At 45.5% G+C, this 16926-nt stretch overlaps 2 protein-coding genes across 3 annotated transcripts in view; one reads left to right on the forward strand and one right to left on the reverse strand.

Moving 5' to 3' along the window:
* borr (borealin-related) overlaps positions 1-16926 on the reverse strand; it is a 42641-nt gene that overhangs the window by 12966 nt on the left and 12749 nt on the right. The window lies entirely within an intron of this gene.
* The window catches only part of Ggamma30A (guanine nucleotide-binding protein subunit gamma-e), a 38527-nt gene that overhangs the window by 8723 nt on the left and 12878 nt on the right, over positions 1-16926 (forward strand). Inside the window, exon 3 of the mRNA XM_015181498.2 lies at positions 8971-9112. Coding sequence (XP_015036984.1) covers positions 9000-9112 — 113 coding nt within the window. The 5' untranslated portion in view covers positions 8971-8999. The remainder of the gene's footprint in view (positions 1-8970; positions 9113-16926) is intronic.

The raw sequence follows: 16926 nt of genomic DNA on the forward strand, positions 1-16926 counted from the left end.
CGGCACCGCCCACCCAGTGCGTTGCGCTTTTGGGTTGTTCCAATTTTCAGCTTTTCCTGCATTTAGCAGAGGGGGCGGGAGGAGGAGGAGGAGACGTACGGAATGAAAGTGGATGCTTGGCCAAGGGCCGAAAAACTGCCGTAAACTAAATTCAATTAGATTTCTTTTTTCCTTTTTCTCTCTCTCCCCACACATATACAAGTGTGTCCCTCTTCTCCTCTGCCAGTCCCCTTCTCACTCTATCTTTTGGCTTCTGTCACAATGGATTTGCATAGCAGAATGTTCGCTTTGAATTTTCGGTGCATTTTTCCTGCAACATTTCCAACATGTGTAAAACGGAAAATTGATTTGATTAAATGTTGCAGGAGGGCAACAAGTGGACACCGCCTGACCTGCCCCCCCGTCCATTGAAATGTATGTGAATATGGTGCTGGCGCTGAGTACCGAGTGATTGGGGGCATGCCTCCCGGATGCTTATGCAATCGTTTCCACTGCATTGTGCGTGACTGCATGACTGTGCGCCTGAAGGGGCGGGACGTGGAGCGGGAGCGACGGTCAAGGATTTCGACAGAAATTGTGAATAGCTTCGAGTGTGAGTCGATGGGATATCAAAGGAAAACCCTTGTACAGTTGTGTACAAGAGCCCTACAGAGTTGTCAGAGACAGTTACAGCTGTAGAGTTGCCAAACTATTGGGAAGGATTCAAGAGCGACTCCCGCCGAAATAAGAAGGTTTTGCAACGTACGAGCTTTGCGGTTCCATATTAGTGATTCATTCTGGTTCTAAAGTTGCCACCTTAAACTCGAATAATAAGATAGAGAAACTACTTAATTGTTGTGACAATTTAAAAGCCACATCCCAGCAGGCTCTTCAAATTGTGTACAAAAGCGCTTGAATGTTGTTTGCCCTGAGAATCTTCTGGCACACTTTCAGTGGCACCTTTTTGTTCGTTTTCGTTGAGCACAGCATTTGGAATTTAATTAAAAATACATTTGGCAGCTTAAGAGCGGGAGTGCACATGGAAGTAGGCTCTCAGACGCCAGACGACAGACGCCAGACGCACACATGCACACAGATTTAAGCCTAGACTAAAACTTGGCTGCACTCAATTAAAAGTCCACAAAAATGTTTGGCAAGTATCCTTTTATCCTGTATCCTATTGCACCTGTGTGTTGCCAATCAGAAAACAGTTTTCTCTCCCTGTCCCGCCCCCTGTGTGGGTGGTATATGGTGGATTTATGGTTGCAGCTTTAAGTAAATTGTATCGGGTTTAGGACTTAAGCACTTCTGAGATCTGAGAGCAGCAGCCAACAGACAGACCACTAACTAAATGGTTCTCTGGCTGCTGCGTGTGTGGTCTATGGGGTGAGGGATGAGGGATAAGGGGTATAGAGGTATTCTCTCTCGTGCTCGTTGGTGGATGCGGATGTGTATGTGTCGTGTACGTGTTGGTTGGAAAAACACATCCAAATCCGAAAAGTAACCAGAAACAGCAGCAACAGAAGCCGCCACGCAGCTGTTTGTTGTACTTTGCTGCATACTTTGCGGCGCACTTAACTATGCAGCCACACACACACACACACCCACGCGGCAGACTGCAATGTAATTCATTTTTGACATACGCAGGGGCCAGGCAGCAGGCAGCATGCAGCAGGCGGAAGCAGAGAGCAAAGAATGAGAAACTCTCGACGGCAGCTGTGAACGCTTTCACATATTTATATACCCTGTACAAGTAGGGGCACAAGTAGGGGTATATTGGGGCTCCAGGGAAGGTGTGGCAGAGGAGGCAGTATAGCCAAAGGATCACTTTAACAGCCAGAATAAGGAAGCCTTCGAGTAATGGGTATTCGCAGAGTCGGGTCACCGTTTAAAGCCCTCTTTCTTGCTACAACTTAATACCTTGCCCAATGTTTGCCAGTGTGTGGGTGGGCCTGTGCGTGTCTGTGTGGGTGAGGGCTTAACTTTGCATGCAGCAAATAATTAAAGCATAAAAGAAGGCGCCATTGAGAGGTAGAGAGGCAGGAGAGGCAAAGGGGAGTGAGGAGCAAAAGCAGGTCCACCAGCAGCTAGCTGAGCAGCAGACGAACAGCCGAGCATCGGAGCAGCCGAGCAGCCGAGCATCCGAGCAGCATGTGTCATCTCATAAAAGCTGCCTTCTGCCGTGTCATTCCTTGTGCGCCTTGTGTTCTGTTCCCTTTGATGCTCTCAAGGAGCAGAGGGGGGGAGTGGGAGTAGCAGCCACAGCCACAGCCACAGCCACAGAAGCAACTCCTTGTTGAATGTGCAAATGAGCTCTCGTCCTGGTTTTGGTCCTGCTTCTGCTCCTGCTCCAGCTTCTGCCCGTGCTGGCCCTATTCTTGGTTCTTGGTTCTTGGGTTCCCGGGTCCGTGTTCTTCAATCTAAATTGAATATTTTAATGCAAATTTAATGGAGGTTTTTGTTCTCTGCTCTCTCGCGCTCTTCATCTCGACACGTGGCATGGGGCATGGAGCATGGGGCATGGAGCATGGCTAGGTGCGGTGCCGCAGTCCACATCGCATTTAATTTTGTCTCAAGTTCTGTTCCTCTGATGTTGCATGCATACTCGTACACGTGCATGCCGTGGGATGGCTCCCCTGGGGCTCTTTCTGGCTCCGGGATCTTCTCGGGGGATAGTTTGTTGGATACGGAGATACTTGGCTGCACAGCGGGAAATTGTATCACTAGAAAATGTTGATGCTCACTCTGGGAATTCCTGCACTCATCTGTTATGATGGGAAACTTAATTTGGGAACTTTTATTGTATGGCATTTCCCAGAGACAGTTCTGAGTGGAGTTTGTTTTATCGTTTCCTCTCTATAAAACCGTTAAAAGGTGAGATTAAGTGTCGTTACTGCCCCTGACCATCGCTCATTCGGGGGGCAGTGTGGCCTCTGGGCCACTGAGAGTCTCATTAGTTCTAGAATCGTGCCAATTTCTCTCTTCTGTCTTCTGCCTTCTATCTTCCAGTTTGTTTGTTTTTCTGTGCACTCATTGAAGCCGTTAACAGCTATCGCTTTTCCATCTTCCATCCAGCTATTCATCATTGTCGCTTTCTGCTCTGCTCTGCTCTGTCGATGCGATGCGATTCGATGCTCGGGGCTATACTCGTACTACGATGTGGATTCACCTGCAAGTTGCAGGCTATCCTCTGCCATTACCAGGCCATTTGGAACCATAGATACCATAGGCCAAAGCCAAAGCCAAAACCGAGCAAACACTGCTCCACAGAGCGGAAGAGCAGGAGAGCAGAAGAGGGGCGCTGCGCCACAGAGAAAGATACAGAGAGAGGGCGAGGTAGTATATCTAGATAGATATAGTAACTGGAACTGAATTGTCACATGAAACGATTTTAATTGCATTTTTGTAGCCTTGTTTTGTTTGCCCTCCCCCTTCCCCCCTTCCCCTGTTCCGTTCCCCTACTGACTGTCCTGCACTTGGCATCAAAAGCAAACAAACAGCCAGGACAAACGATAGAGGGAGGGTGAGAGATGCACAAACAGAAGGACCAATGATACGGCTAAAAAATCTCTGCCCTCCCGATGTTTTCCCTGGGTTTGGGTCGTAAATTTAATAGCCTCTGGCTCCCGGTTGGACTTTCGGATCGTTTGATTTATGCGATTTTACAAAGAAATGTTTTCTCCTCTCCTCCTTGACTTTAAAGATTCAAACAAGTTGAAAAGTTCTGCTGCTCCTTCCAGCTGTTCCCCTCGTTTGCGTACCTGGCGCTATAAAATTGTCATTAGGCCCGAATCAGACACACACGTGGCCCTTGGGGGTGGGGCAGAGGCAGAGGCAGCGGCAGCGGCAGAGTCCGAGAACCAGGCATAAATCACGCATACGCCGTGTTGTGCGTGCCACAAAACCTGCGGTTAGTTCCACTACTAATTGTGTGGAAGGCTGTGTGTGACCATAGAATCTGCGGCAATGGCATATGTAAATTTGGAATTTGTTGGCCATAATTTAACGAATTCTAAGCCTCGCTAATAAGCCAGAAGGGCCGCCGGCCACACTCGGAAAACTGATTGGAAAACCCCGAAAACCCCAGCGTCATACTGTGTTTTAATTATTTAACTCTGCAAATTGATTTAGCCGATGTGCCTCGAACGCACTTCATCGCCGCATGGCTCCGACTGGCAGCTTGTTTGCGGTTCTTGTTAGTCGCGTTCCCAGTTCGCGGGAAAAGTTTCCCGGCAATGTTTGTCGCTCTCCGTCGTATCTTGTTGTGGCTTCAATTTTAGTTTTTGTTTTAGTTTCGGCTCCGCTTAAGTGTCTGTCAGCCAAAAAGGTAACCGAATGAAACGTCGCTAATGACTGGATAAATATTTGTCCCGCCCGATGTTTGGAGCCAGGAAGAGTACTCCTCTTTCCGTAGAACGTGACAAGCGGCATTTCGAAAGTTTCGAAGCACAACTTTTGGTTTATAATTAAATGTGAATGGTTGGCAGATGATTGTGATTTGATTACTCCGTGGGTAGAGAGCAGGCAGAACCACTTGCTAGAACTTTTCGTTGGGGGAGAGGGATGAAGTGAGAATCTTCATCAATTTGACTTGAATTTTGATTAATTTGCCATCTCTTGGATGCAGACCTCTTCTTTAATCAAGAATTCTACTGATTTCTTCAACTTTTAATCAGTCCCTTGCGGGCAGAGCCAGACATCACCAGAATCCAGTGATGACCTCTGCAAATAGTGACCCTTGCCCACGCAAATGCCTGTCGGTCGTCCAATTAGAGGACTCTCTGCCTGTTCGGCCTTTTTGCGCCGCTTTTCATATGCTAATTTCTTGTTACACTTTTTACTTAGCGAATTTCGTGAATATTTCCTTGAAATTCTTAAGAGTTTTCCTCACCTTACAACTTTTTCTTTCGGCTAACAATGAAAATATGCCCCAAAGTATTTCTTTCGTGTTGGGCGCAAAGTTTCCGCATTTAAAATTAAGCTAACAAGCTGAAATCGTTTCTGGCACCCGCCCGCAGTCAAGGCAGAAGGACGACATTCCTCCGCAGGACATTCCGGCTAATGCCAATTATTGTAACAATATCAAGACGTTGGATCCAAGCAGCAGGACCTCAAAGTGGACAGGGGACAGCGGACTGGGGACTGGGGACAGCGGACCGAATAGGAAATGCCCAAATTGCTGTAAAAATTGCGAGCAACAATTTGCTGCTGCGGATATCTATTAACGAGTACATAAATGGCTGCCAGGATAACTACATATATATACTTATGGGATGTCCTGTCCCCTGCTGGTGCTGCTCCTGCTGCTGCATCTAGATCCTAGATTGAGTAACTGCCTTGGCAGGCAGCAGCCAGGCCTCGACAGCAGCTCCACAATTTGTTTTCTCTTTTTTTTTTGAGCCAGAGACCCCGACAACAATCAGTGGCAGTGGCAGTGGCAGGGCAGAAAGGGAATCACTTTTTGGATTGTCGTACACTTGGAGAAATAAAAAAACAATCTATGGAGCATAAAAACCAATGGGTGGACCTAAAATTTATGTTTTCATACATGAAAAATAGATATTTAAAGAAGTACAGTACAGTACAGTACAGTACAGTAGAGTACAGTACAGTATGTCCTAAACTGAATAATTATCTACAAACTATTTTGTTCATGGTGTAGTTGTCCTTGTCGTTTCCAGAAAGGGAGCACAGGGAAGGTCCTGTGCTTTATGAGGCTTTAGCCTGGCTGGAAGACGGGTGAGTGGGCGGCAGAGGGTTCTCTGGTCTGGGGAGAGTGTCAAAAAACTTGAACGCCTGTTGACACACACGCGAAACACTTGAGCGAAGGGCATGCGGTGGCGCAGGAGCCGGAGCAGGAGCAGGAGCGGATTCTTTGGTTTGTGGCTGCCGCTTGTAACCGCCAAAAACATTTTGCTAACGATTTATGTCCGTTGCATGCTCACTTCTCCCTTTTCCTCCTCCTCCTCGTCCGCCGTGTCCTCCATGTCCTCGCAGATAAATTCCTGCTACTTTTTCAGTCGAACAGTCTCGTGGGCGCTTCTGTTTCTGCTGCATCGTGCGCTTAATGGCGCATTGCCATCATGCCACCATCATATTGGGTTTCAGGACATTCAGGACAGCAGCAGCAGCAGCAGCAGGAGAAGCAGCAGAGCCAGTCGATGGCACTCTGCGGCAATAGCTCCAAGCAATTAGTTTAGTTTTACGTTGAAGATTTGCCATCGAGGTTAAACGGGGGCCGCTCCCTGTCGCTCCCAGCCGCTCACAGCCGCTCCCTGCTGCTCCCTGGCGATGCAGTCTAAGTGGAAACGATGATGTCGGGGATTAGTGGATGCTACTCCAAGTGGCCTGAGGTTGTGGCAGGAGGGATGGGGGCATCCTTTGGCATTTGTTGAGAGGACTCCAAGCCACGTTAAGTGGATATCGGAACTAATGATGAAAGGGGAAGGCCGCTGCTGCTGTGTTCTATCTATCAATATCTCTGCCACTCCTCCACCCTCTGCGGTTAGGGAAGGGAATTCCCCCACCTTAAATGTGGGTATTGAGACTAATATCTATTCGCATCCTTGCCTGGAGAGTCTCCTCTCATCTTTGCACCGCATTCTGGCTGCTGCTTTCTCCCATGTTTGCTGGCGAATCCTGTTTTCTGCTAGGACAACTTCCAAAAGTTTTAATTAAACCAACGGAAATGTGTAAAGCTTTTACTGCTGCTGGTCAGCGCTGTCAACACATGCAAGGACATGCCGGCCAGGATAGCGCAGGCCACGGTGGACACACACATATTCTCTACACACTCTCCTGCTCTCTGGCGCTCCGTTCTCGTATTAAATCTGAGCTGTTTTACAACAATTTTTGCCATTAACACATTTGGCCAAAAATGCTCCTCCCTCGAGTGGGTCCTGGGCAATAAGCTTCTCTAAAAACACACACAAACACAGCCGGGGAGACGGAGAGCAACACAGAGCCAGCCCGCAGGCAATGGAGGAGCAAGTTTTCGTCGAGGCAGCAGATTGGGTTAAAGCCTAAAATCCTTTAGCATCCTGACAGCTGTGAAAAAAGGGGGACAGCTCGGCGCAGGGGGGGTGGAGATGTAACAATGGACACAGGACCTGTGTCAAAGTTATCCAGCGAAGCGACAAAAAATGATGTATCAAACTGGACAGGACTCTCTGTCCACTGTGCTCTCTGGATCAGAGAAGGGCAGGGCAGGGAGGGGCCTTGGGGTCTGGGGGTCCTTTTTTCGTATTTAAAGTTACACCTAGAACAGCGTCAGCTGTGCATCAGTGTCCAGCTTTCAGGTTCCAGCTTCCTGCCCCCAGGCATCTCCTTCTCCCATCAGTGGCGTGTCGTGTTTCGTCCTGAGTCGCTTCGCTGGGTTTGAGTCTTCCAATCCGCCCATTTGTGGATGTCCCATGTCAAGACCTTCCTTTGAATGCTCTGCCCTTGTCCAGCTTCTGCTTCTGCTGCTGCTAATGTTTTTCTTTTGCTGTAAGCCACTTTGTTTCTTTTTGCGGCTTTTTATTTGAGTTTTGTATTAGTTTTTGATTGTCTCTCGATGAGTTTCGGGGCTGCTTTTGCTTTTTATGAGAATGTCCCATCCTATTCAGGGAACCACAAAGAGAGGCTGTCCTATCGTATTTAGCGAGCCACAAAGACATTTCAGAAGTATTAAATGCGGGACATTTCTGCTCAACAGAATGTTAACTTATCGCTTGTGCTGTTATTTTATAGCATGCGATAAGTTCTTCCTTGAAGAGTCTTAGCGTTATGTTAAGATGGGTTGGTGTCCTGGCTATGTGATGTTATGGAAATGTTAACCAACATTGGACTCGTTCTGTTGTTTAGGTTGCGGAACTCGAACCTAACAGAATGCTGTTAACGGTTAACATTGGAATTCAAACGATTTTCAGTCCCCAAGGGGAATTCAAAGAGTTTTTTGGAACCATTGCACAATTTTCTCTGAATTTACACAAAGGCAACGCCTTCAGTTTCTGATTTAAGATAACTTTTATTAAAACTTCAACAAAAGCCACCCCTAAAGGTAATTTTATTGTAAATATTTGCCTCCTCTTTCTTGTATCATCTCATATTCTCCCAAATGCTCCCTTTTATCTCCATCTTTTCATTAAACTTAACCCCCGAGAAGGTGCCTTAATGCCGGACCGAAGTGTAAACAGCAAACAACTAATTGTCGGAGAACACGCACAATTCTCCTTTGTCCGCTTCCTGACGCGCCTTTTTTTGGGATATTTATGGGGGAGGCGGAAGAGAAACAACTTTGCCGGGAATAAGCGGAGGAAAATGAAAGAAATTTAATAAATTACAGCACATAAGCCGGCTACAACGGGGATGGAAAAAGATGGATAGCAATAGAAAGAGAAGGAGAGATAAAGGGGAGAAAAAGAGAGAGATTCAAATACTATCAGCTGTTTTAGTTTCTCCGGCGCGTACCATTTGCATTTCGGATTCGCAATTTGTTGGCCCTTTAAGGGACGCGCCCTTTTTAAGCCTTATATTTTATATTTTTTTCCGGGCCGGAGCCAGAGCCAGTCACCGTTGTAAACAAATGGGTTTTCCTCCCTTTGATGGGTGGTGGGTCGTGGGTGGATGGAGCGGAGTGTCAACAGAGTTTATGGCAGCCTTTTAGGCGGCACTGTTAACTCTCTTTTGCTCTCTCTCTCTCTGTATTGATTAGTTATGCACGCTCTGCGCAGTCGCCTCTCCCTCTGTCGCTCGCTCCGCAGGCTGCAAAGTGCGGAAAAGCATGGACCGGGCCGTACAGGGTGCACTATCTTCGCGTTGCAGGCACCCTGCTGCACAACTCAACAAATTAGCACACAACAAACGGAGAGCGGGAGAGAGAGAGCGAGCGAGTGGCAGGGCGAGTGGTGCAGCTTTCGCCAACACACACGCAACTTTACTCTCCCGCGCTCACACGCACGTGTGCACCGCTCTCTGGCGCTCTCTCACAGCCGCTTTGTTTCTTTGCAGGGGTGGCATGTGGATAAATTTCAGCCGCCATGGATCCCAGTGCTCTACAAAACATGGATCGGGACGCATTAAAGAAGCAAATCGAGAATATGAAATATCAGGCCTCCATGGAGCGCTGGCCGTTATCTAAATCCATTGCAGAGTGAGTAGAATAATTATTTACTAAACAAAAAATATGTAACATACACAGAGTGAAAAAAAAACTTCAGCACAGAAAACAGTTCAAGGAAAATCAGGAAATATTCCCCAAAAAATTATTCAGTGATGTGCTTGTGATGTGTCCCCATTTGCATTAACGAATTCCCCCAAATGTCTGGCCTCTTTTGGGGCAGTGGCTTAAATGGGTGCCTTGAGTGCCTCACACTTCGTAAACCTCGGGTGATAGGAGAGTGTGCATTTGACCGTGCCTCTCTCCATCAGCATTTTGCTTGTTTGCTAAATATTTACATAAATATGAAGTTGTTTTGCTGCACGGTGGTTGTTCCTTTGTTTTTCTTCTTCGAAAAAGAGTCTCCAGGAGTCACTTCCTCGTTATACACACACACACACACACACACCTATACCCGACAGTATCTGTGTGTGCCTGCTTCCCGTCTGTGTGTGTGTGTGTGTGTGAATGTTTGTGTAGACAGCGGCTAGACATGCGGCTCCGTTCGTTCGGTTTTCCCCCTCATTCTCTGTGCTTCTTTCCCCAGGAAAAGAGGAAAAGCGTCAAGTGAAATTCTCATCTTGCTACAAGAAATTACTCAGGAAGCAAATGGTGAATCAAGCATCAGAGCATCACAGAGAGAAACAGAGAGAAGAGACGCGACAGAGAGGGAGAGAGAGCAGCAGCAGAGAGAAGGAGTAAGAGCCGTCGGTAAAGTGGTTTTGCCGAATGAGAAAATTCCTATTCTGGCAATTAATTCTGAAGGTTGTCCCTCCATTCAGGAGGAAAACTCCGCTCTCATTAGCAATTCAATGAAACGAAAGCGGGATAATGGACAGGGCAGGACTTCGGGGAAGTTCTAAGGACCGAACAGAAATGCATTTCGGGTTCGTTTTTGGGCGTCTTTTAAAACTTATTGGTCCTCCGATCAGAACTTTCGTGTTCCAGTTGTTTTGGGAACTTTTCTCTATGGTTTCCTTGCCGCTGGAAAGGGTGGCAGTGGAGGTGGAAGTAGAATTAAAAGTCTTCCCAGTTTCAATTTCCTGCTAAAACTTTCAGTATTCATTTCCGGTGATACCCTAAAAGCTGCAACCTTTACGCCGAAAATAGGGTATTCCTTATGAAAGATAAATTAATCCAAAGAACTTTTCGTAATCAACAAACTTTTACTAAAGATAATCTTAACTTTTCTGGTCTTTCATTCAGTGAGTAAATAATAAATTCAAAGGCTGTACATTCCATTTGAGCCCCCGGTACTCATCTTCTCCAGGTGGTTCCTCATTTAGTCTCTTTTTGAAACTTCTCAAATTCTTAGATGCGTTTAAAAATGCTCTTCAAATTATGTCTTTTCGAGAGCACTTTTTAGTAAAGTTTCCGCATAAACTTCTACGGCTATAATTTGAGTAAATTCTAACCACTCCCACTTTTCCATCCCACTTTACGAGCATATGGAAGGTTCCACTCTACATCTATCATCCAGGTGGCTCCCCATCTACTCGGAGTCCTGCCTGCAGTCCTAGTGCAATGTTTTATTCAGAATGAGGGCATAAAACCTTTCACATAAATCACAATTAATGCTGTGCCCCCGTCCGCTGCCTCTGCCTCTGGCACTGGCTCTGGCTCCCTCTCTAATGGCCAACTTTTAATTTAGCTTTCGACCCAAAGGCAAACAATTATCCGTCGCTCACTCTCACTCTCCCTCGGATTCAGTTTCTAATGTAATTTTTTAAATAAATACTCTACAGAGGACAGAGTCACCAGAGCAAGAGTCACCAGAGAGAAAGAGAGAGAGAGAGCTGGAGAGAGACATGAAGATGAAGGCGAGACCATCGCAGAGACATCCTCTGATTTAGTTAAACATTTAGTCAGCAGCTAATTATGAATAATTAATTGGCATGGCACTCTGTGTAGCTGCTTTCACTCTCACTCTCTCTCTACCTCTGCCCCTCTCTGGTGTTGGCTCTCATCTGTGACTTAATGTGCCTCGAAATGGGCTCCAAATTGTGTGCGTTGCTGGCCGCCGGCAACGGCATTCATAAATAATTTAACACCAGACTTTAGAGTCGGTTGCCGCGCTTCCCCCTTAGCCTTTCGGCCATCTCCTCCCACATTTCTCATTCCACAATTTACACCCATAACCCTTACCCCCCGCCGCATTGTTTAAGCCACTGATTTTCCTGATTTTCAGTCGACACTCGGCTTAGTCTCGGCTTGGCTTTCATCTCTCCCTCAAAAAGGGAAATACTCTTTTTACTCGTATAGGTCTCCTCTCTCTCTCGCTGTTAAAGTCTCTGCGAGTCTCCATCGCTAATGAGTCACGTAAACTTTGCATCTTTTCTGAAGGTGTTAATTACAAATGTGCTGGGAGAATGGTAGAGCTGCCGGAGAAACAGCTAGGGATGGGGGCTTACGAAAGTCGACTTAAATGTTGACTAAAATATCAAAAACTTTTAAAACAAAAAGAAGGACATTTATGCTAAATGTTTTAAGAGGAACAGCTCTCAAGCCCCAAGCAAAAGCTCCAATTTCAATGCGGAACAGACTCTATTAATCACGAATTCAATGAGTAATAATGATAAAAGCATTCATAAATATCTAAATCAGTTGCACCTTTTTGAAAAGCGAATTCCAATTAAATAATCATCTCGTTTGGCGAATCGGGGGATCGTGAAACCCAAATCTAATAATATTTCCAATTATGAAACAGAAAACCTCAAAATCCGTTGGAAAATCCAATTAGAAATCCGCTCCACTCCGTTCCGCTCCCGGCCGGAGGTTGGCTGCAATAAATTAAACTTTTGATTATTGCACACAAAAAATGTCGCGTTAAATTGGCATCAGAAATATGTGGCGTGTGTGGCACAAATGGGGCTGTTGGGGATAAATGCGCAAATAATAAAATGCCGAATCCAAAAGCTAGACTAAACCAATTTCGATGTCATGTGTGTCAGGGGTTTTATTTTGTGGCAGAAAGATATCAACTCAATTTCACGAAACATCAAACATTTGCCACTTAATCAGGGCACAAAACGAGGCAAATTAGACAGGAATCAATCAAGGACAGACGACATACGAATGAGAGCAATTGCGAAAGTAGATTCAGAAATAGATAGCCAGCCCCTGACTTGGACATTCGTCGAAACTTTCGAAAAATCAAAGTCAATTAAATTTTGAGAGGCATATCGGGGAGCGATCCATGATTGATGGGCCCCAATTGCACCCGTCCGACCGCAAAGTGGGCCCCGAAACGGACCCAAAGGACATGGACACGGACACAGACAGGGACATGGGGAGGGGGAGGGGGAGAGGGAATGCAGAATGTACTCGTTAAGTGCAGCAAACACCGCACATTACGGCGATTTGTTGCAGGCGACGTAACGACGAAATGGAGCCCAAAACCAACACAAAGATACCGCTCTCACCGCTCTTCCTGTCTCGCTTCTGCCAACACATGATTGATTGACGTCCTTCCACGTCCTCCATGTGTGTGGGTATCCTATCCTTTCTGTGTCTGTGTCTGTGTCTGTGTCTGTCCGTGTGTGTGGGAGACCACAGAAACCGTCGTGCGTGACAAGCTCTCCCTTTCGGTCCGGCCCGTTCCGTTCCGTTCTGTTTCGTCCACTGCCACGTCCTGGACTCTCCGCCTGGCTGGCCAATAGGGCGTCGTATACAAAATGCTGCATGCCTCGGGGCGCATACATCTCACCTTAATGTTGTGGCAAGGGGCTTAAAACTTTCCACACAACTCCGCCACGCTCAGGTGGAGCAAACTTTTCCCCGTCTGCATCGTTGTAGCGAATGAATTTCTCTCCACTCGAAACTCCCTTCGTTGCATACTTTGCGGCGGCATATAAATCTCGCCCGAGTCTTTTAATTTATTTTGTTGCCCCTCACTCTCTCTCTGTGTGTGCGTGTGTGTGTGTGTGCCACAAAATATGGGAATCGCTTTGGCATTTCAAGCAGAAAATTATGTTACTTTGCTGCTGTTGCTGCTGCTTCTGTCTGGGTTCCGTTCTTGTTTCGTGTAGAATTTTCTTTATGGCATTTCATATTTTACTGCCACTACCTACCTCGCTCCCACCCTGCCTCAGGCGCCTGCCTGCGGTTTATGAGGCACTGCATCCTGCGGAAAGGGTAACAGCATCCTCGGGACGGCACTTTCCCTCATTGTTGCAATTGGTTTTGGTTTTTGGTTTTTGGTTTCAGGGTCGTATTTATCCCGGGTACATCCATCAGACATCCACTCTCTGGGTTTATTCCCAATTAAATCAACAGATTTATCTCCATACACAATATTTATTCGGCATCTATGGCCAATCAATTTCTGGATTGCACATAAATCAACTGCAAATTTTCATGCGCTTTTTACGGCGCTTTCTCTTTGTGAGCTCTCGATTGTTCTCTTTTGATGGCTGGCCCACATTCGGGGATTTTCCTCTCGATAAGAAAGGATGGTCTGCTCTCCTTTCAAAGGCTAAAGAATTGTTCTCCTTGGAAAAGTATCCTTTTAAGTTCCCCCTTGAGGATATTGCTGGCTCATTCCCCCGAAAAGTTGGCCAAGACTGATCTCTTTTATTCCAGCTTCCATTCTGGCTTTTCAGCTTTTTGGCCAGTTGCCCGGCAACGGCAAGGGGAATGGGAATGGGAACGTGAGCGCAGTTCAAGTGCCAAGTGCTCGACAACAGCAACTTTGATTAACTTACCAGGAACGGAAAGCCAGTGAGAGTGGAAGAGAGGGAGGGAGGGAAAATCCTCCTTGGCATCTGTCCCCCATTTCGTTGTTGCGCCCCATTAAACCCACACGCAGTCGAGGCACTCGGAGATCCTTCTTTGAGGGGAAAAGCGAGTCCTGGGATCTGCTTTGTTTCAGTGTAAATTGTGAAATTACTACGCATGCAAATTAATTGCCAGGACATGCCACAGACGCGGATGGAAAGCAGCAGGAGGTGGCCTAACCTTTGCGGCCCCCGTCGCGACACAGAAGTGGATTAGCGGTTTATTCAATTTCATTTAAATGCAAAACATTGGGAACAAAAGCCCCAGAGCCAAGGGTCAGCGTCGGAAACTTTCGCCCACACAGAAAAAGTTGAATAAATTTTCATCAATGAGATTCCAGCGATGGAAAGGAAGTTCCTCCCTTTGAAACTTTGGGTTATTACAGTACAGTGCCTCATAAAGAGGCACGAACTTTGATTGATTTTCACAAAGTTCTGATAAATTGAAGCCCTTTGGCCGAACAAAGTATTCCCTGCCCGAAGAACAATTTCCCTTTCCATTCGGAGTCCCTACGACCTGAACAGACAGGCAGAAGTAGAGAAAGCGAAAGTCTTAGCGGGGAAAATAAATTACATGGGACCCAGCTCCTCCTCCTCTTCCTCCACGGATGGCTCTCTGTTGTGGAATATGAAAAACACCTGCTGATTGCTTTATGACTACAGTACTTCCCATGGAACCCAAACATCCGACACTCTGCCCCGGCTCCTGGCCGTCTCCTATTCAGCGTCTTGGCAGCTATTTATGAGAGCTTTTCGCTTTTTACTTTGCATACACCAAAGGAGTTTCCTGCGCTCCTGCGCTCCTTGTTGTGGCTGTTGACACATTTAATGCTGATTAATGGCCGTGCCATAAAGCATGCCACATATAAATGAATTGTAATATGGCAGACGAGAGGCATTCAAAGCGAATCAGAAATAAACATAAATGTACGCGTACGAGTCTGCGAGGGTACGAGTGTTCTGGACGGACACATTAATCTGCCATGAATTATGGTGATTGGTGCCCAAATGTATGATTAGGGGCCTCTAACATTTGTATAGAACTTGTGGTTATATTCGTATGAAGAGTGTTTCCTATTACATTCCCTCTATTTGGAGAATCGCATTTGTTGGTGGGAAATCCTGGCATACTTTTGGACTGCCAAATGCAGCTGAATTTGTTGTGTGGCCAACATTCCATTGCATGCCGCAAAAAGCCAATCTCCAATTGAAATGCAATCGAATGCATGACCCAACTGCAGCCAGCTGTGTGCTGGCCGCAACCTACAACAATCCACCCACAAAATGATCTGCCAGAAACATTCAATTAGCGCCCAAAGCTGTGCTTCAACTTCTTCCTCCCTCTCTCTGACTGCAGTCGCAGTCGCATTGCTAGAGCCTGTGCCAGGGGCAGTGGAAAGCCAATTAAGCCGTTGTTCATTAGGAAGAAAACCCTCCAAATGCCAGACCACGCCCTCAAACTCTGTAGCCGCAATTACCAGGATGCCACACTCCTTGTCGTTGGCCCCATTCCACCGTTGATTAGCCCAATGCACTATGGTCCGAACGACCACTTTTGTTGGCCAAAACCTAATTTTTCAAAGTCAAAACTGAAACCTGGTTTTGATCGCTCTGCATTAGAAAAAGATCGACCATTAAATCTGCGTACCAGAAATTTCCATAGATGGCGCCACATTCGCAAAATCAGCTGTGCAACCCAACTGTTTTTATAGTAAAGCACGTGAAGGGAAAAAGTGCCAAATTAATAACCATTTTAGATCTCTCAAAAATTGAAAAACCCCAAGACGTGATTAAATTTTTTTGATGAATCTTAATCTGTCGGGTTCTTACTACGTGTTTTGAGTTTTTAACTGCCTCTAGTAGCTTTGATGTCTTCGTAATTGAAGGTTAAAGTGAGGCCTTCAACATGTGCCAACTTGTAATGAAAACTAATTTTTGAAAAGGTGTACAAAGTTAGTCCTACCTAGTCCCACCCTGAAACCTTTTCTGTGTCGTAGATTAATAAATTCTTTTTGAAATGTATATAGTTAGAAATGCCACTTTTTACCACAATTCTTGGAATTTGCATTAATAGAGCATAACCTCAAATTCGAAAATGCAGATTTGTTTGCCGAATGGAATTCAGAGAAGGGTAAAATTATCAATTATTTGAAAACGGAACTTAAGGCGACATATCATATGAAATTAATAAAGCTTTTGAAGATACCAGCAAGAAAATTTGTTACCGTTTGGCAACATACCGGAACAAATGCCGGTAAAATTCAAAGATGTTTGAACAAAAATATGTGGATTGGCCACAAGCCTTTGTTATAATACATTTATCTTTATGTCCAAATATGCTAACTAAGTTCGTAAGGCTGTAGAGGACCCAGTCGGAAAGCCGGCACATATCTCACTTAACGAGGCGTTAACCTTGCTTTTAGACAAGGATTTCGGCAATAATTTACGGAAACCTTTAAACGATTTTATTTTTATTTAAATCAAAATTTTTTTTAGTCGTGCAACGCCGTTTTCTTAAATAAAATATTCTTAATACTTTTTTTCACTATAACTAAAAATTTAAATATGCATTATTAAAAAAAGGGGCGGTGCCACACCCATTTTTTTTCTTAAATCCATTTCTTATTGATTATATGTATCCAATACAAAAAACTAAATGAAAAAATCTTGTTCCGTTCGGGAGTTATTAATTTTGGCCAACAAAAGTGGTCGTTCGGACCATAGTGCAATGATTGAACAATTGGTTGGCTCGAGGGACGGCCGCGTGGCGTTAAATACCAAGACGTCTGATGGTGGAAAAGAACTTGGTGAAAAGCAATGCATTACTATATTATGCTCGTATTTACACTCTCCATTTACATACACAATTATGTTCGCTGGCTAATTAAATCTCTTTATGCTGCAAAACATTTGGCAAATGCAGAAAAACCACATGATAATAATGATCCAATTAGCGGGGCAATTGAAGAGTACTTAAAAGCAAATGTCCAGTGAAAATGACGGTTAATTAGTTAATGGATATCCAAGTAGTAA

This window comes from Drosophila pseudoobscura, chromosome 4 (assembly GCF_009870125.1).
Source record: "Drosophila pseudoobscura strain MV-25-SWS-2005 chromosome 4, UCI_Dpse_MV25, whole genome shotgun sequence".
Classification (NCBI taxonomy): Eukaryota; Metazoa; Arthropoda; class Insecta; order Diptera; family Drosophilidae; genus Drosophila; species Drosophila pseudoobscura.